The sequence below is a fragment of the Colobus angolensis genome, unplaced genomic scaffold, assembly GCF_000951035.1.
Source record: "Colobus angolensis palliatus isolate OR3802 unplaced genomic scaffold, Cang.pa_1.0 Scaffold86, whole genome shotgun sequence".
NCBI classification, from domain to species: domain Eukaryota; kingdom Metazoa; phylum Chordata; class Mammalia; order Primates; family Cercopithecidae; genus Colobus; species Colobus angolensis.
In genome coordinates, this window is record NW_012122487.1 from 5,694,973 (window position 1) to 5,716,033 (window position 21,061).

The 21,061-nt window shown below is 35.5% G+C and overlaps 1 protein-coding gene across 3 annotated transcripts in view; it reads right to left on the bottom strand.

Annotated features, from left to right (window-relative positions):
* Positions 1-21,061, bottom strand: part of CNTLN (centlein, centrosomal protein) — a 389,383-nt gene that overhangs the window by 290,398 nt on the left and 77,924 nt on the right. For all 3 annotated transcript variants that reach the window (XM_011930370.1, XM_011930371.1, XM_011930372.1), the window contains exon 3: positions 5,159-5,243. In XM_011930370.1, the coding sequence (XP_011785760.1) occupies positions 5,159-5,243 (85 nt within the window). The remainder of the gene's footprint in view (positions 1-5,158; positions 5,244-21,061) is intronic.

Sequence of the window (21,061 nt, forward strand, 5' to 3'; positions counted from 1 at the left end):
AAGGTAAGGAAAAAAGGAAATATAATGTTAAAGAGCAATTATCATCTAATTAAATACAATATACTAGGTTATCATAAGTCATGCTATCAAAGCACAATACTGGAAGGGAAATGTATTACATTATTTTATAACAGTGACAAAGCTAAAACATAGTCTTACCCAAAAAAATGGCAATTCTTTATACTAATAATTACTAGATTGTACTCTACAAAAGTTTTTCTGCAACCAGCGGAAAAAAAAAATCTGTGTGTGTAACTTTCTAGTAATTTCACTAGATAGAAGTAAGATTTAAATAAGCTAAAGGATTTGTCATTCTAATTCTTATTCTATCTCATAGCTATAAATCTTGAAAATTAGGAGCTATTTAATATTTTTCAGTGGAACAACAATTCAATGGAGGGGGCTTCTGGTTTCCAGTCCAGCATGTAAGGAACTTGACAGTCGTCTTTCTCATTTACACAATAAGCAAAAAAGCTGAACAAACTGAAAATCAACAACTATTTCCAAATCCATCAGAGAATTGAGACTATCCAGCAAACCAACATCCCCAAAATTGAAGAGACAGGCAAACAGGAGAATAACAACGTAATGGAACAGATGCCCAGGAGAAAAACCTTTCACAGGAGCCAGCACCAGGGTGGAAAAACTTATTCTGTAATTAATGAATTATTAGAAGATCAATATGGACAAGTCTGAGAGTTTAAAACTCAAGGATGGTCCAGTTATGGGCAGGGGAAGGGGACAAACAGCACTCAGAGGAATCTAAAACAGTAAGAGGTGACACATTTTCATAAGTGTAACCTATTGGATCCCTGTCATGTTGCCACAGGGAAGGTCAGACAATAATTCTTCCTGTTTCCAGTATGTGGAGGGAGAAAGTAACCATCTTTAAACACACTCAGATATTCTTTTCTTCTTACCAAGGCCTACCATTGAGAAAAACTATTTTATCAGAGCCCAGACTCATGGGGTTTTACCTGAGCCTAACTAACCAACTTAGAGAAGGGAAATACCCAAATGTAGCACCTTCTAGCCTTCCCGTCTCTCCTAAGGGGATAAGGGGAAGGGAGAAACAAATAAACAAAAAACTAAGAAGCACTTTTGAAGGTCACAATCCAGAAGCACAACTCACCAAAAGATTGAAACCCAAGCATAACACTACAGACAGCTTCCTCTCCTCCCCCAACACCCCACCACCACGTCAATGGGGCTACTGTATAATTAATAGCTTTGACCAAAAACAGCAGTTTAAATAGCAACTACTAAATTACATTGCCTCTGTAGGTAGCTAACTGTAACCTAACAATATGTAAACATAACCCTACTTGAGAGTATATTTTTGTACAGTAGCCAAGTCTCAGCCAATCACAGCAGCCAAGCATTGAGCCAATCACAAGGGCAAATTGCCAAAACATGTCCAAATAAGGCAAACACCAAACTGTAACCAATCTGGCTATTTCTGTGTGTCACTTCCATTGTCCGGCTATAAATAGTCCCAGCCCACATTGCGGAGCAGAGCTCTCTGAACCACTTTGAGTGTTACCCACCTCAAAGCGAAACACCTGAGTGTTACCCAATTCATGAATTTTTTTCATCTCAATTAAACTCCATTGAATTTAATTTGTTTAAAGTTTTTCTTTTTAAGAAAATCAAATTATGCATATCAAGGATATTTATAAAGTATCTACAAAACTTCAAAAAAGACATGGATACCAGAGTTTTGTCTCTAATTCATACCACAGCAAACAGTGGAGACAGCCTAATCTCTAGCCAGATAAACATAGAACCTATTTACATTTACCCCAGCTGTTTTTACCCATTTGGTTAATTTTATATGTCAATTTGGCTATACTACCCATGGTACACACATTCTTACCTAACACCAGTCTAGATATTATTTTGAAAGTATTCTTTAGATGTGGTTAACATTTAAATTAATGGGATTTTGAGAAAAGCAGATTACCCTTCATAATGTAGGCTGGCCTCATCCAATCAGTTGAAGGCCTCAAGAAAATACTACGATCCCCAGAGCAGGAAGAAATTCTACCTCCAGACTACCTTAGGATTTGCAATGTAACATAAAGTCTTCCCTAGGACTCCATTCTGACTGCCCTGCAGTTACTTGCCAGCCCACGATTGCGTGAGCTATTACTTAAAATAAAACAGTCAATCAATCAATCAATCCCTCTATCTCCCCATCCCATAATGTCACATTTCTTCATTCCTTTCCATTACTTTGTCAGAATTCAATGATCTCTTAAAATGTCATATGCCATCCCCTTTATATTGCTTTCTAAAATTCATTTTAAAACTTCATGACTGCTAAATGTAATGTCTTTTTCAAAAACCCATTCCATTTTTTGTAGCATTTTACAACAATGACAACCTTTTGCTTCTTGCAACTCTCTTCTCTCAATTCATGAGATACTGCATTGTACTTCCTCCTTACTTCTCTAAAGTCTTTTCGTCTTTTTTACTACAATTTTTCCTTCCTCATTAAAAAATCAGTAAATATCTTGCTCTCAAAATTTTCACTGCTTAAAGTCTTCCCTCGAACTAAACCATTAAATACCCATAATTCCAGGTCAAAACTCTCTCCCAAGTATCAGATTCATGCTTCCAACAGTTTGCTAAATACCTCTAAATGGAATTCCTATCAGCATCTAAAACATGAACTTTCTAGAAGAAGTTCAAAACCTTACCTTCAAAACAATATATACTTCCTGAAAATAACCCTCTTTTTGATAATAATGCCACTGTTCTCCTGGTTTCTCTAAGATGAAAACCTAAGAGTCATTTTCAAAATTACTATCAAGTCCTTATGGTTCCATTTACATGCCTTTAATTCCTGCCAACCTAATAATTCAGGTCCATGTCAGTGGACCTGATTATGAAATAACTATTAATAATTACTTGCTGGGTATACAGTCATCTGTATGAGACTAAAGAGTGGATGAGAGAGAAACAGACTCTGCCCTCATAGAAACTACAAAGTTGCATAGCAGAATATGGCAATTTCCACCTTACTTCTATCCTCACCTAATCATCAAAGATATTTAAAAAGCATTAAAGGCAAGAAATGTAACTCTGAATATTCTACAACACCATCACAGGATAATATATACATTTAATACAATATTTTGTTGAACCTAACTGAAAATATACCTTGTACAAAGTTATAACCATCATTGCACAAAAATGACATGATTAATCCTAAGAAATTTGGGTCCCTACAAAGTAAATAATTTCTCTTATGAGAGTTTAGTATGTTATATATAAGCTATGTGATTCCACTCAAAAGATAAATAATCAAATAATCTCTACTCAAGGATGCAGAAGTAGACAAAGAATTTAGCAAAGAAAAGGGGGAAATATATTTTCATTTACAAAAGACAACGTTTTCTAAGGGTATGCTACGGTTATCCAAAGCTGTTAAACCGAAGAGCATTCACTAAAGCACTGCAAACTTAATGCCTAAGGATATTAAAAAGACCCATTTTCCCAAAACCCATTTTCCTTCTCTAACAGAAGAGAGGTATAATTGAGGAAGAGACTGCTACACTTGTATCTACATTTTCTCAAATCACCTGAATCTTGGGGTGGCCACATTTTTTTCCAATAAAATATGAATACAAATGATGTCTACCATGTCTGGGTCATAAGGCTGTACTTGTTAAGCAGCTTAGCCTAATCCAATTAATACACCAGGCACATGACAACATTTACCTATTTTAGAGTACATTTTAATATTGTTTGATACTTGGGTGGTAAATATAACTGTTTCTTTCCAGAACAAATTTACTAAAATGTTATTCTTAACATTTTATCATTATAGTACCAATTATGACATTTTCTATAAGAAAAACTCAACTGTGGAAAAGGTATACATTTCAGATTTATATGTTTTATTGGAATCAATATTCCTTTTTAGAAAAAACTGACAGAAATGTAGGGAATGGAACTTTTAGTCTTTTCATGAAACAACTTTATAACAATAACTGATCCTAGATCAAAGTTCTCATGAACCTTTAATTGGTTAGAAAGGAAAATAAATTCAAAAGTCAAAAGAGCATAGTTGCCAAAAAGGTACCTCCCAAGAAAAATTATAGTTTATTTGCTCCATAATGAGCTTGAGTATAAAATGAATTTAAATATTATATAATGATATTAGCCACTCTTAAAATAAATTTCTTTCACTTATTTTTGAGATGTTTATATCTTGAAAATTGCTCCAGAAAGCATGACCACATACACTTTTGGGTGATTACATACTGATTATACAATCACACATAATTTTACATATTACATATAAATATAAATATATGTAATTGTATAATGTACTGATTATACATAAAAAATAGGACTGTACTTGATATAGTGCGAATATTTGTCCCTGCCCAAATCTCACATTGAATTGTAATCCCCAAAGCTGAAAGTGGGGGCTGATGAGAGGTGTTTGGGTCATAAGGGTGGATCCCTCATGGCTTGGTGCTGATTTTGCATAGCGAGTGAGTTTTCACGAGCTCTCGTTTAAAGGTGTGTGGCGCCTCCCTCACCATGCCCTGTCTCTCTCTCTCTTGCTTCTGCTATAAGCATGTGACACTTCTGACATGAGTAAAGCTCCTTGAGGCCTCCCAAGAAGCAGATGTTCCTGTGCTTCCTGTACTGTCTGCAGAACCATAAGCCAATGAAACCTCTTTCTTATTAATTACCTAGTCTCAGGTATTTATTTATAACACTGGAAGAATAGCCTAATATAGTACTAATACAAAAATACAAGTTTTAGGTGTAAATAATACGATCCCAATTTTCATCTTTTCTACAAATAAAGTCATCTGAAAATTTACAATCTTCAGAAGTAAATGATAACTGCTAATAATGGCAAAATTCAACAAAACAAATAATAATAGCTAGATACTATTATAAAACTGTAACATTAGATAAAAAGTTACAGCCTATTAATTCAGAAAACAATAGGGTACAAGCAAAGTATTAATAATGAAGAATAATCTTACTAGTGACTTCAAAATAGTAATGCTTTAACATAATAAGGACCCTAATATTCTCAATAAACACTATTGCAAAACAAAAATAATTTTAAGGATCTACTACCCAAAACAAGTATAGTGATTTTAAATATTTTTATTATAACACCAACCTGTTCAAATTCTTGTATTTTGGCATCCTTGACTTGCAGAATTTCTAGAACTTTTCTGTCTTTACCTTCAGATTTCTGTTTTTCTCTAGATACAAAAATATAGAGAGTTTATTAATCATAATTGGTAGCTAATACTTTAAATTTTCATATCCCAAATATTAATATCACTTTAAAATATAGAAAATTAAATTATCTTGAGTTGACAGCTCTTTCAGAATTAATCAGAAACCATATGGCAAGTGACAGCAACTCACAACTGCTGAAAACTAAGACAACTTCATACTAAAAGAACAGTTTCATTTCCAGATTTAGATATATGATAAAAATTACACAAAATATGGTTTAACCTTGATTGCAATAACCATAATGTCATCGCTTTGAAAATAATTAAAATTAAGTAAACATGTTCTTGTTAATTTAAGCTTTCATATACACAATTATATTAAGGATAAAATTTACCATTTTTTAAGTAAGAATCTCAAAAGAGAGATTGAAAGAGATTTACTTATAGTTGATATCCTATAACTAGAATTTTTTGATTTCTGACACCTTCCTATACATTTCTAGTCTCTGAGACTACTATTAACTGAACTAAATGGCAGTTGTACACTCAAAGCATAGTTCTCTGGGAAACAGAAAATCACAATACTTGTAAAGAATGACTATATTCTAAAACAAATATAGTTTTTAAACAAATACAGCTTTACAAAGGAAAAGGAGGAAAAGGGAAAGGAAGGAGCAAAGGTCTGAAGAGACTGTATAATCAGGCTGACACCAGTCAATTTATACCATAAATAAGGGGAAATTTATTGGACACTGACTTACATTTTTTGAAAAGGTCACAAATAAAATATAAGGTATTCATAGAAAAACATAAAAATTAAACAGACAAATTTGTATCTCTGAGAATCACAAATTAAACAAAAATAGAAATCTATAAATGGGGATGAGGCTACTGTTTGCTGTCCTCCAGATTCAGATGCAGGCTGAGGTGGAAAGGAGCTTGACTTCTGGGGTTAATAGGGAATAAGAGTGCCTTACCCAGTATGCAGAAGCACAACCAGGCTCACTGTGTGGGACGGCAATGCTAACTCATGAAGTGAAGCTGGAAAAAAGCTTCCACCCATCCTTGCCTAGAACCAAGGCTTATATTAGAGTTTAGAAAGGCAAAAGTTTATAGACGTAGCTCCCCAGTCAAGACTTGAGTCAGAACACCCTGCAGCTGAGGCTAGGTATAGCAAAACCTCTATAAAACCTATTTCAGGAAAGAGACTTGAGTGAGATTGACAATTTAAAGGCAACTATAAAATTTCTAGAAAAAAAAAGATAGGCATTAGATAAGGACCTGGTGGTGGAGAAAGAGGAGGAAGTAAACAGTAACAATAACAGCAACCTTCCCTCTTGAGATATGACCCCAAACAAAAAAATTCAAAATACATGAACCCACATACACTGACATACTAAGTTCAAGTCAAAAGATGCAATCCTCTAGTAAAAATAAAAATAACCAAATACAATGAAAAAGACTAAAATAAGTAAGTTAAAGGTCCATAAAGACAAAAGAATAACTAATGTTAAAAGTAAAGATGAGGCCGGGCACGGTGGCTCAAGCCTGTAATCCCAGCACTTTGGGAGGCCGAGACGGGCGGATCACGAGGTCAGGAGATCGAGACCATCCTGGCTAACACAGTGAAACCCCGTCTCTACTAAAAAATACAAAAAAACTAGCCGGGCGAGGTGGCGGGCGCCTGTAGTCCCAGCTACTCGGGAGGCTGAGGCAGGAGAATGGCGTGAACCCGGGAGGCGGAGTTTGCAGTGAGCTGAGATCCGGCCACTGCACTCCAGCCCAGACGACAGAGCAAGACTCCGTCACAAAAAAAAAAAAGTAAAGATGAGAGCTGAAACACGATCAGGTAGATGTAAAGAAGCGATTAAAATCTTGAAGATAAAAAATTATAATCACTGAAGTAAAAAACACTAAATGGACTAAGCTCAAAACTAGACACAAAAAGAGATTAGTGAAATGAGGGATAGTAATAAGGGATTCATCCAGGAAAATAGTGAGATTAAAAACATGAAAACACAGTTGAGACATAAGTTTCTTTGGGAATCTCTAACATATGCCTAAAACATTCCAGAAGTAATAACTATGGGATGAAAAATAAAGCAGTATTTCAGGAGGTAATTGCTGAGAATATTTTAGAATTAAATAAAGTTCTCAGATTGAAGGAATACCTAGCAGAATACATAAAGGAAAGCCACATCTAACACATTAATCCATCATTCATTCCAGTATTCACTGCGCATTTATTACATGATAGCCATTAGACTAGGGACTAGAGATATTGGAGGAAACAAAATAAACCAAGTTGCTGCCTTCATGGAATTAACATTTTAGTACATAGATAATGAAGATAAATAATACATACTATGTCAAATTGCTATCAGTAGACTAAGGACAATAAATTAGGGTAACAAAGAAAGGAATGCCCAGTCCTAGAGAAGTTGGGAGTGAAACGAAGGTTGTTGTTATTTTACATAGGATAGTTAACAAATAACTCTCCTTAAAGGTAATATTATATTTGAGGAGAGATCTAAAGGAAGGAAGGAAGAGTCATGAAGACCCCAGGGAAGAGTTTTCCAAGTCAAGTCACAGAACTAGTAGCAAGAGCAAAGACACAAGAGCAAGGGCAATTGGTATATTCAAAGAACAGCACAGAAGTACATACATATATAGTAAAGTGGATAAGGAAATGGTAGCTAAGAACAGAGAAATCACTGGGGATACAATAATATATGGCCTTCTAAGCCCTGTGAAATTTGGATCTGAAGTGAAATGGGAAAGCAATGAGCAGATAAATAACATGTAACATTCTAAGAGTATCAATAGCTGGTGGGTTGAGGACAGACATTAAGGGTCAAGGGAGAAAGCAAAAAGACAAGTGAGAAAGCATATGAAACAGCCAGGTAAAAAAGAAAGCTGAATTGTACAAGATAGGTAGATGCAGTGGAATTGGGAAGTGATTAAATTTTGGATATTTTAAAGGTAGAGCTAACAGGATTTCTTGATAGAAAAGTCAGGAATATCTCCAAAGCTTCTGCCTACACAACTGGAAGAATGGAGTAGACATTATCTGAGACACAGAGAAGAAGTTTGGTGGACACAAGGATTTCAAACGTGGACATACTAAGTTTGAGATGCCTAATCAACATCCAAGAGAAGTAGGCAGTTGGATTAAAAAGTCTGGAATCAGTAAAAAAGTTAAGGCTGGAGATACAACTTTAGGAGTCATCCAAATACAGTAGTTCCCCCTTACCCTCAGTTTCACTTTCCATGGCTTCAGTTACCAGCAGTCAACTGTGATCCAAAAATATTAAATCAGAAGTTCAAGAAATAAACAATCCATAAGCGTTAAATTGCAGTGCTATTCTAAATGCATGAAAAAACTTGCACCGTGCAATTCCCAACTCACGCAGGACGTGAATCATCTCTTTGTCGGAAGTATCCATGCTATAAACACTACCTGTCTATTACTGTGTAGGATAAAACATAGTGTACATAGAATTCAGTGCTATTAATGGTTTCAAGTATCCACTGGGAGGCTTGGAATATATCCCCCATGGATAAGGCAGACTACTGTATTTTTAAGACCATAAGGGTAGACAGGTTCGCCTAGGGAGTGATTTTGCATAAAGAAGTACGAGGATTGAGTCCTGGAGCATTTCAACATTTATAGATTAGTAAAATAAGGAAAAAACATCACATGAAACTAAGAAGGATAAGCCAGTAATTTAAGAGGAGAATCAAGAGAAAGAGCTAAGTGAATAGAATTTAGTAGAAAGAAATGATCAAGTACATCAAATGCTGCAAACACACTAAAGAAGGTAAAGACTGAGGAATGACTGCTGGATTTAGCAATATTAACGTATTAGTCTGTTTTCACACTGCTGATAAAGACATATCCGAGACTGGGAAGAAGAAGAGGTTTAACTGGACTTACAGTTCGACATGGCTGGGGAGGCCTCAGAATCATGGTGGGAGGTGAAAGGTACTTCTTACACATGGCGGCGGCAAGAGAAAATGAGGAAGATGCAAAAGCAGAAACCCCTGATAAAACCATCAGATCTCAAGGCCTTGCTTTCATATACCATTATATTCACTACCACGTGAACAGTATGGGGGAAACCACCCCCATGGTTCAAATTGTCACCCACTAGGTCCTTTCCATAACACATTGGGAATTATGGGACTACAACTGAAGATGAGATTTGGGTGGGGACACAGAATCTAACCATATCAATTAAGGTCAGCAGTGATATCTTGATGAGAACTATTTTAGGAGGATGGTGATTACAAAGCCTAATTAGAGTGAGTTCAAGTGAGAAAGAAAAACATAGAAATACTGAAAAGTACTCTTCAGGGGAATTTTGCACAGAAAGGAGCAGAGAAATGGTAAAAGAGTTCAAGGGAAATATGAGAAAACAAGACTTTTGTTTTTTTGTTTTTTAACATGGGAAAGAAGACAGCCTGTGTGTATGCTGACAGGAACAATCCAGGGCAGTGAGAGACACTGATGATGCAGGAGAGAAAAGAGAACTGCAGTCCAACACCTTTGAATCCTTGAGGCTTGAAGCGTACATATAGTTTGTTTGGCCTTTGGTAAATATAAACAGTTCTTCCAAAGAAATAAAAAGAGAGAATATGAGAAGAGATTCAGATATGTTAGTAGATACAGTTATGGGAAGGAATAAAAAGCTCCCTTCTAAGAGTTTCCACTTTCTCAATGGTATATGAAAGCAAAGGTATCCAACAGCTGAAAGTAAGAATGGGAAAAGAAGTGTTGGAAGTTGATAAGAGAGGAAACAAAACATTATAGGATGCTGAGATAGTAAGTGGGCCAGGAAAAAATAGGATGATGACCAGGCAGTACTGAGGACCACTTAAAATTAGTGGTCATAAATTTATACAAGATCATTGTCATCATGGTTCAGGGTCTTTCTCAAGACAAGTTTAGCCTTTTGGATGTAGGCACACAAAGGGTGGACAATTGGAATAAACCACATTGGAAATTTTGCAAACACGTATATCATGATGATTTATTTTTACCATTTGTACTTCATCTTGATTATTTTGTTTTCTACTTACCATACATTAATAGCACATTTAATACATAATTGCAATCCATTGTGTACAACTAGGCCTTCTTTTGTTTCTTATATTAATAATAAAATATACTATACTTTCAGAAATTGATGAATTTCTGCCCCTTTTTATTTTATGTTTTGGCATTGCCTGTCAATGCATCTGTCATTTTATATTTTAGTGCTTTTATTAATTTACACAACTATTTTATGTTAAAAATATATGCATTTTACCTATAATTTGTCACTAATATATTATCTCAAATTACCACTTGAATGTTTAACTTCCCATTATAAAATCAGAAGTACTGCAAAAGAATACTAAATCTATTAGAGGTATATACATTAGGAGGAAAATAAGCAGATCCCAAAAGGTAGGGCATGATAGGGTTTACCCAGGGACAAAGATGATCTAGATCATGAAAGTCAAAGCATTAACTACAGTCAGATACTTCCTCTGTAAGTTCTTTTCTGGATATACCATGAATCTATTTTTAACTGTCCAGGAATTAGTTTAATTTATAGGGTTACAAAGGAATATAAATCATTCCATACAAAGATATATGCACCCATATATTCACTGCAGCACTATTTACAATAGCAAAGACAAGGAATCAACATTAATGGCCATCAATGATGCACTGGATAAAGAAAATGTGGTACATATACACCATGGAATACTACAAAGCCATAAAAAAGAACAAGTTCATGTCCTTTGCAGGGACACGGATGAAGCTGAGGGTAATTACCCTCAGAAAACTAATGCAGGTAGAGAAAACCAAATACTGCATGTGCAACATGTTCTTGCCTATAAGCGGGAGCTAAATGATGAGAACACATGGCCACACTGAGGGGAACAACACACACTGGGTCCTATCAGAGAGTGGAGGGTGGGAAAAGGTAGAAGATCAGGAAAAATAACTAATGGGTACTAGGCTTAATATCTGGGTGATAAGATAACTTGTAAAACAAACTCCCATGACACAAGTTTACTTTTAAAGTTTACCTAAAAAAACGTTTAACTATATTACAAACCTGCACATGTACCCCTAAACTTAAATGTTTAAAAAAAAACTGTACGGTTAGTCTTTATAATCCCCTCTTCTATAATAAGCTTAAGATCCCCACTAGTATCCAAATAAATTCTGGTGGTCCTTTTAAATGAGATATGGATAATACTAGATTATGTGCCACCAAATCCAAACAAAAGCATTAATACAGTTTCCAAATGAGCTTGATACTAGGCTAATTATCTCCTATGACACAGTATGTACACATACTCACAGACTAGTAGTTAGGTTGCCAGAGCACTAGCATCATCATCACCTAGGTTAGAAATGCATGTTCTTCAGTCCAATCCAGATGCATTGAATCAATAACTCTAAGAGTGGGGGCCCAGCAATCTGTGTTTAACAAGGTGCTGTGGACTGAAGGTTTGTGTCTCCTCAGAATTCATACACTGAGGCCCTAATAACCAATGTGACAGTATTTGGAGGTAGGGCCTGTGAAAGGAAATTAGGGTCATGAGGATTACTCCTTCATGAATGGGAGTAGCACCTTAATGAGAGGGAACACTAAAGAGAGGATCTTTCTCTGTCATTGAGGATACAACAAAAAGGCAGCCAACTGCAAAGAGCCCTCACCAGAAACCACATTGGCTGGCACTTTAATTTTGTACTTCCCAGCCCCCGGAACCATGAGGATAAATGTTTGTTATTTAAGCCACCCAGGATTCTGTTTCAGCAGCCAGAACTGACTAAGACACAATATCCCAAGCAATTCTGATGCACACTAAAGTGTGAGAGTCACCAAAATAACAATAACACACTTCTCAATAGATTAATCTGAATGACGTAATATTGAAAAATGGATCATAAAGTGTCATATAAAATAAAAACTTCAAAAAAAACCTGAATGCTATATAACTAAAAACCTTCAAAATTGACTAATATGTTATAATTTTGAAATTGAAAGATAATCACAACTCAAAATATGGCAATTTGTCTAGCAGCTCCTCCTGGTGGTAAGAGATGTCTAACATTTTCATAACAGGAAAATGCTCCCAAGATAAAATGGCCTGTAACAGGAATACAATATTTTCTACTTGAAAAAATAAGAGTTTTAAATATTGTTTCAAGTTTATGTCACCAACCAATCTGGTCAATTCAATTAATACATGTACTTCTATGTACTTACAAGACATTAAAAAAAAAAGGTCCTTAAGAAAAAAAAAAAAAGACACTGCCAGAAGCTGATGATGATCAATGACTGAGACAAACTCCTGTTTAGCTAATTAGAACCACTGATGTGCAATAATGATGTGAGCGAAGAATATTTGCAGACTTCTTTAGGATGAAAAATGAAGTGAAGAGAGGCTGTCAAATCTGTACAAGTTTTAAGCACCAATCATTTTTCCCAAGAGTACTTCCCATTTAAACATTTAACAATGCTGTACTTAGCCACATGAATTACTATGCTAACTTTCTGCCATTTTTCTAAACTCAAAAATCGGAGAAATTATTCTAAATCATTAAGAAACAAAATTTTATTATGTTATAGACCATGCCATATATTATACACTACAACAGGATCATATTTTCTGGGTTTGAGCCCACTTTTAATGAGATGTCAAAATGAAATATTAGAGTCTAAAAAAACATTTAACTATAAATGAGGTAGTGATATTAGTCTGAATTCATAAACAAAAAGGCAAAACTTACTGAAGTTGGTTATTTTTTATTTACAGATATAAATAATGCACAAAATAAAGCCATTTATTGGACTAACGTTTTCTTTCATTTGAGTAGATAATCTATTAAAATGCAGATTTTATACCTATCAATGGCTTGCAATTTAAACAATTCCCAATTTCTAGTAAACATTAAGATTCTAAAACAGTAAGCCTTAATAATAGAAGTTTAGAGAAATCAAAGTTATGCCATCATCAAATTATTTATCCATTTATTCATGAACTATTTTATAAGTATTTTCTTATTATGAATATGCATAGTGAATTACTGGAATGGCATCTATAAACGATATACGAATAATAAAACTTGAAAAAGAGGTTGCAAAAATATTGTACAAACACATTTTACTCCACAGTAAAAGCAACTATTTAAAAAAGAAAACTATAGTATGCGCAATAAAAATAATTCAACAGATCCTAATTCATACAAAAAATTTGATATAAAATGTTTTAAAGGCTCAAGTATAGTTAATATAACTATTTCGCTTTTATACAAAACTGAGTTTTTATTGTATAATCCAGAATTTAGAACTATTTTAATTTCCAGTATAAAATACATGTTTAAAATTACATTTGAAAGCCAAAACTTGTGCTGTAGAAATCGGCAAATGACAAATGATTGACATTTTTTTCCTTATTCAATCAGAATACAGTGCAGAAGATCATCAGGCTAAGATGTGAGTCTGAATCTGTAAATTACAGAGTACGGATGAACTCTTTAAACAAAGAAGCAACAATTCAATAGAACACATCTGTTTATATTAAATATATTACTAAATAAGATGAGATACTCTATATATAATCAGATACTCATTCAACGCCATTTCTAAATATACAAAGCTGAAACTCAAAACAAAACCTTTTTCTGTTTTATAGTTAAAAAATAAGTGACTATTTCCTGATTTTCTTATATTTTGTCTCTTTTAACTACTTGTCCAGATATTTCTGCATATACTCAACATTTATTACGTAAAACAACATAAAAGAGTTGGAAAAGATTGTGTATTATATGCCTTTTATAATTGTGCAAATATTTTTCACCCAGAATCTAGAAGTTTCTTCCAGTGTTGGAAAATATCAGCACTTCGGAACAGACTGTTTTAACATCTGCACATCACCAGGGTTGCCCCCAAGGATTTTTAAATGATGCCTGCCTGTGCTGAATAAAGTGCTAACTTGCACCTTGCATTTCAAACTGTGTCCTGAGCAGCCATCCAGTTGGTACAACACCAGCTGAATTCCCACAGGCCACTGTTCACTCAGGCTTGACTACAATTATCATGTCAATATTTCGTGCTCCGATATGCAGATATGAACACATGCAAGCTGCATAATACTTTCTTCTCCATGGAATGTTGAGTTATATTCAATGTTCTGGGAATTTTTAAGAAAACAGAAATAAACTCTCACCAAATAAAGGTGATCACAATTATTTTACCTTAAAAACAAAAGCTATGTCTCTGTACCACGTTCTGCCATGTGTATAAAAATTAATTTTTTAAAGTAATTATTCCTCACTATAATCTCACAATTATTTAATTTAAAAATCTTCATAAAAGTTAAAAGACTATTTGGTTAAGCTTCCTGCATCTATTGTAAAAGTTTGAATGTGTTTCTTCATGCTTTATTGCAAGTACTCTCACCTTGAACATTAGAGTGGTTCCAATTAAACACTTTTCAGTTAGTTCCCATGACCATCCATCCACATCCCTGCCTAGGCATTCATGGCTGTTGCAACAGGAAAAGTGCTCAGCAAAAATATATTTATGCCCTGGGTGGAACTGCCTGGCAGCATTGCTACCAGATGGCATAATTCTGGCAGCTACACTTCTGGGGTCTCCAAACAGCCACGCTACTACCATGCTCCAAAAAGCAACCCCTTTGCAGGCTGTGTTGGCTTAATACACATGGGACAGTGTACAACCCGATAGCAGCTGTGTAACCCATGTGCTTTGGAGTGGAAAGGGGCAGGAGGGAAGTGGTCCCAGTGGTGAGAGAATATAACATCATCTTATAGAAACAGTCTCCTTATCAAACATGTAAACTTTAACTCTAAAAACAGAAATAAAAATAAGATAATTTCTCATTTACTATGAAATTAAATCTCTGAACACAATATATCAAAGATATAACACACATATCCTTGATAAACATATCAATAAAATCTTAATAAACACGCCAATAAAAACATGTCAATAAAATCTAAAAATCATCTTGTCTTTATTCCCTTTTACCATTCTAATTTTCCACAATTGAGTTTTCATTACCAGACACAAGGAGGAGGAGAAGAACTGAAAATAGGAAAGTGAGCACAAGAAAAAAGTATTAAGAAGTCTACAAAAAAAAGTACAGAATATTAAAAAGAAAGCAAACCATGTCTTCAAAATTTATACAAAGATGTAGTGTTTCAAAGCAAACACAAATAGAAAGACAAAGGAATTTATGCATATGTTTCATTTGAAATAGGTACATTTGAAAAACAAAAAATATTATCATTGGTAAGCCACAAATATCTTTCATTTGAAATTTTGATATATTTCTGGATTTGAGTTTTTAGATACAAGTATATTATACATTATTTTTAGGATTAGTAAACTGCAAATATGATATAATATTAAAGAATAATACTGAGAGTTACTCTTAGAAGACTATTATATAGAAGATACTAATTGATTTTTCACAAGACTACAAAACAAACCAAAAAAGAAACAAACTGTAACATGAGATAGGAATGATAATAATGCACTTACTATGCGCTAGACATTATAATCTTGGTATTAATTAACTCAAAACAACTCTATACTTATTTATATCTTATAAAAAAGAACACTAAGGCATAGAAGAGTGAGTATCTTTTCCCAGGTCACACAACAAGCAAGCCAGGGTTACAAATCCAGTTGCCTGACTCAATAGTTTGTGTTCTTAACCACTAATTATTAAAAATAACTTCTTTCCAAATGTTAGAGTTAAGCATTAAGCAAGTTACAATGAAAGATGTACAAATTTTCTCTATTAATCTTTAAAACTGTTAAATATTGGATCTTGGGTTTCTCCATCCATAAAGATGGAAAAATATTTACTTTTCAAATTTAGATTATCTTCTGTAAAATCACAGTATTTTGCCTAAGGTGAATATCAAAATTGCCTAAGAATATGTTTGAAAATGCAGATACCTCAATCTCATCCTAAACCTTGGTGAACCACATTCTTATAGATGTCATGGGTGAAATACAGTTATAGCTCAGGAATCTCTCAAATGAGTAGGAGTAGCTATACTCATACAAAACAGATTTCAAGACAAAAACTATAAAAAGAGACAAAGAAGTTCATTATACAACGAGAAAGGGGTCAATCTGGTGAGAGGCTATAAGAATTATATATGTACCCAACACTGGAGAACCCAAACATATAGATAAAATATTATTAGAGCTAAAAAACAATACCCCAATAAAAGAATAGCTGGAGGCTTCAACATCGCACTTCCAGCATTAGACAGAATCATCTAGACAGAAAATCAACAAAGAAACATTGGACTTCATCTGCACTACAGAATGAATAGATCTATTAGGTAGTTAGAGAAGATTTCATCCAACTAGTCCAGAATATACATTCTTTTCTTCTCCTCAGCACATGGATCATTATCAAGAATAGACCATACGTGACTCAATAAAAAAGTCTTAAAAATTCAAACAGATTGAAATTATATCAAGTATCTTCTCTGACTACAATGGAATAAAACTAGAAATCAGTAACAGGAGGAATTTTGGAATCTCTAAAAACACATGAAAATTAAACAATATGCTCTTGAATGACAAAGAAGAAATTAAGAAGGAAACTGAAAATTTTCTTGAAATAAATAATAATGTAAACACAACATAATAAACCTACAGCAAAAGTAGTACTAACAGGAAAGTTTATAGTTATAAGCGCCTACATCAAAAAAGTAGGAAAACTTCAAATAAATAACCTAACCATTGATCTTAAAGAAATAGAAAAGGACAAACAAAACACAAAATTAGAAGAGAAATAATAAAGAACAGAGCATAAATTAGTGAAACTGAAACAAAAAAAGAACAATGCAAGAAAAAGATGGTTTTTGAAAAGATACATAAAATCGACAAATTTGTAGCCAGACTAATTAACAAGAAATGAGAGAAGACACAAATAAATAAAATCAAAGGTGAAAAAGGAGACATTACAACCAATACCACAGAAATTCAAAGGATTATTAGCAGCTACTATGAGCAACTATATGCCAATAAATTGGAAAATCTAGAACAAATGGATGAATTCCTTGACACATACAACCTACCAAAATTGAATCATAAAGAAATCCAAAACCTGAACAGACCAATAGTAAGTAGTGAGATCGAAGCCATAACAAAAAAAATGTCTTGCAGCACATGAGCCTGGGACCCAATGGCTTCAATGCTGAATTCAACCAAACATTTAAAGAACTAATACCAATCATATTTAAAGCATTTTGAAAACCAGAGAAGGAGGGAAGGCTTCCAAATTCATTCAACAAGGCTAGTCTTACCCTGATACCAAAACCAGACAAAGACACATCAAATAAAGGAAACCACTGGCCAATATCCCTGATGAACACTGATGCAAAAATCCTCAACAAAATACTACCAAACCAAATTCAACAACACATGAAAAAGGTCATTCATCACGACCCAGTGGGATTTATCCTGGGGAAGCAAGGATAGTTCAACATATGCAAATTAGTCAATGGGATATATCATATCAACAGAATAAAGCACAAAAACCACATGATCATTTTAACTGATGAAGAAAAAGCATTTCATAAAATTGAACATTGCTTCAGGATAAAAACCCTCAAAAAACTGGGTATAAAAGAAACACACCTCAACACAATAAAAACTATAAATGACAAACCAAAAGCTACTATTAATATTGAACGTGGAAAAACTGTAAGTCTTTCCTCTAAGATCTGGAACATGACAAGGATGCCCACTTTCACCTCTCTTATTCAACATAGTATTGGAAGTCCTAGCTAGAGCAATCAGACAAGAGAAAGAAATAGAGCGCATCCAAACTGGAAAGAAAGAGGTCAAATCATCCTTGTTTGGAGAAAGTATCATCTTATATTTGGAAAAACCTCAAGACTCCACAAGAAAATTATTAGAACTGATAAATTCAGTAAAGTTGCATGAAACAAAGTCAACATACAAGGGAAGGACCAAGATAGCCAAATAGGAACAGATCTGGTCTGCAGCTCCCAGCAAGACCAGAGCAGAAGGTGGGCAATTTCTGCATTTCCAACTGAGAGACCCAGTTCATCTCACTGGGACTGGTTAGGCAGTAGATACAAAGCACGGAGAGTGAACAGAAGCAGGGTGGGGTATGGCTTCACCTGGGAGGGGCAAGGAGCTGGGGGACCTCCCTCCCCCAGCCAAGGGAAGCCATAAGGGACTGTGCTACTGGGCCCAGGTACTACAATTTTCCCACGGTTTTTGCAATCCGCACAACAGAAGATTCCCTCCTATGCCTACAACACCACAGACCTGGGTCTCAAGCACAAAACTGAGCAGCTGTTTGGGCCGACACCGAGCTAGCTGTAGGAGTTTTTTTCATTCCCCAGCGGCGCCTGCAACCCCAGTGAGACAAAACGGTTCACTCCCCTGGCAAGGGGTGTTCTGTGCAGGAAACACACGAGGGAAAAAGAAAAGGCACACACACAATACCTTTAAGGGTAAACAAGCTTTATTCCACATAAATGGCAATGCACACATAACAAGCAAATGATATAATAAGCAAATTAATATAATAAGCAAATTGATATAATAAGCAAATTGCAGTGGAAACAGGAGAAGGGAAAATAGATACACACATTTATACTCACCAGACTATGGAGGATTCACCATCAGACTGGGAAGCAACAGCCTGGGCTCGAGTCAGACACTGCACTCACTAGGCTATGCAGGATTCAGCACCAGACTGGGAAGCAACAGCCTGGGCTCCACAGTCCACCACTCATGAATGCACAGACAAGGAGAGGTCTCATGAAGCTTCGGCACAGTCTGGGACCCTAGCTCTTTTTGTAATAAGCTGTTTGGTATGAGGCCCAGTCACGAGGGCCCTTTGCAACTGGGCTCGAGGAATACAAAAGGTCAACTTGTTTTTGTTACTGTATATTGTTTTTCAATAACTAACATATAGGAATAGATTGAAATAGAGATTTCATCATTAAATAGTTGTTTCATCTGAAACAACGCTGGATAAACGCCTAACAGGGCTCACACAATCCATTCTGGGACTTAGTGACCACTGTTTGTGTCCATGTTCAATTGAGTTCAAATTTAATATTTAACTTTACCTCCACATTCAGCCTCAATTTGATAATCAATTGTAGGAAAATACCCTTACAGATACATGGGGAAGCCATAGTTGATATAGATTACAGATACAGGATGAGCACAGGAGAATTAAAAGCACAATTAATAAAAACCACACCCACCATGGCTTTGCAAAAAGAGTAATATTGTGAGAATTGTTAGGGATATCACATAACATTCAGTATGCAATAAGGCACAAACCACTCCTTGGGCTATGGTAAGCATATTTAATGTCATTCGATTTTGCAACACAACAGTATACGGCTGAGCAAATTCATCTGATAATGTAAGTCCAGTGATACTATCATTAAGAGCTTTTTCCACAAGTAGGTTATTGCTGTAATGTGTAATTTAAGTAACAAAGGTGCTGTGTTTACTTAGGGCTTGGGCAAAAACAGACTGCTTGGTTTAGTTAAATAAAAGTCCAGGCTGGATTACAAGTGTTATTATCCCACGCCCATTGGTATCGGCATATCCATTCAGAAATGTTAGCAGGGACAATTCTCCAAGGTAGCCCGTTCCCGGCAGCCTCTGGCAACTCAAGGCATACCCAGCACTGACTGCACTTGGCTTCTGCTGCAGTGGTGGCTACGCAGTTGATGCACTCATTGTCAGCCTCAGACATGATGACCCATGTACTTATTACTAGCAGACAGGTTATTCTCATTAATTATACCATCACACATTATAATGCCTCTCACTGCAAGGCTTGAACATGTTGTAATCCATTCATCTGCATTCGAGTTTGCAGTTACGGTGGAAATTTTGGCCTATTGATCTGTCTGCCTCCTCTGAGCTAAAGGAGGATGTCTGTCAAGAAAAAGCAAAGACCCATGAGCATCAACATGGAAAGCAGTGATAATGGTAGTATACAGCAGGATTCAGATCTCTTCCCAGTATTGTTTTCCCCAAACCTGTTTACTCCCGATTAACCATTAGTTTTGTTGCCACTGGGGCATCCAAGTAGTAAGATCATTTGCTACTGACCAAGAGTTGGTATACAAGTGACAAATCCCTCTGGCCTCCTCCTGAATAGCTCAGAGGACCACTAGTAGTTCAGCCAGCTGGCTGCTCCCACTGCTTCCTTCATCAGAACTGGTGAGTTCTAGGGGAACTCATAACCCAAGTCATAATAGGAATTTCAGGCCTCCTAAAGACATGGTCTGATGAGTGTGGTGTCTGACTCTGGAGCCCAGGCTGTTACTTCTCAGTCTGGTGGTGAATTCTCCAGTCTGATAAGTGTAAATATATATATATCTTTTCCCTTCTCCTGTTCCCATTGCAATTTGCTTATTATATCAATTTGCTTATATTAATTTGCTTATTATTGTTAGGCAGAAATCTAGACCCAACATGGCAGTATCACCGGGCATGGCAGGCCCTTTGTTAGGTCTTCCCGCAGGCCCTTTGTTAGGACTTCCCGCCCTTCACTTCCTGCTAAGACTCTCAGTGCACGAAAAAAGCCCGCACCCGCCAAAGAACCCCCACTCTGCACAAGCTCCTGGACACCTCATTCCCCAGAAATCGAAACCTAACTCAGGAAAACCGAAACCTACAAACCCCGCCTACCTCACCCTATAAAAGGCCCCCCAATACCCGCCCCAAGCACAACTTCCTTGGCCCTCCCCCTAGAGGACCAGTGAACCT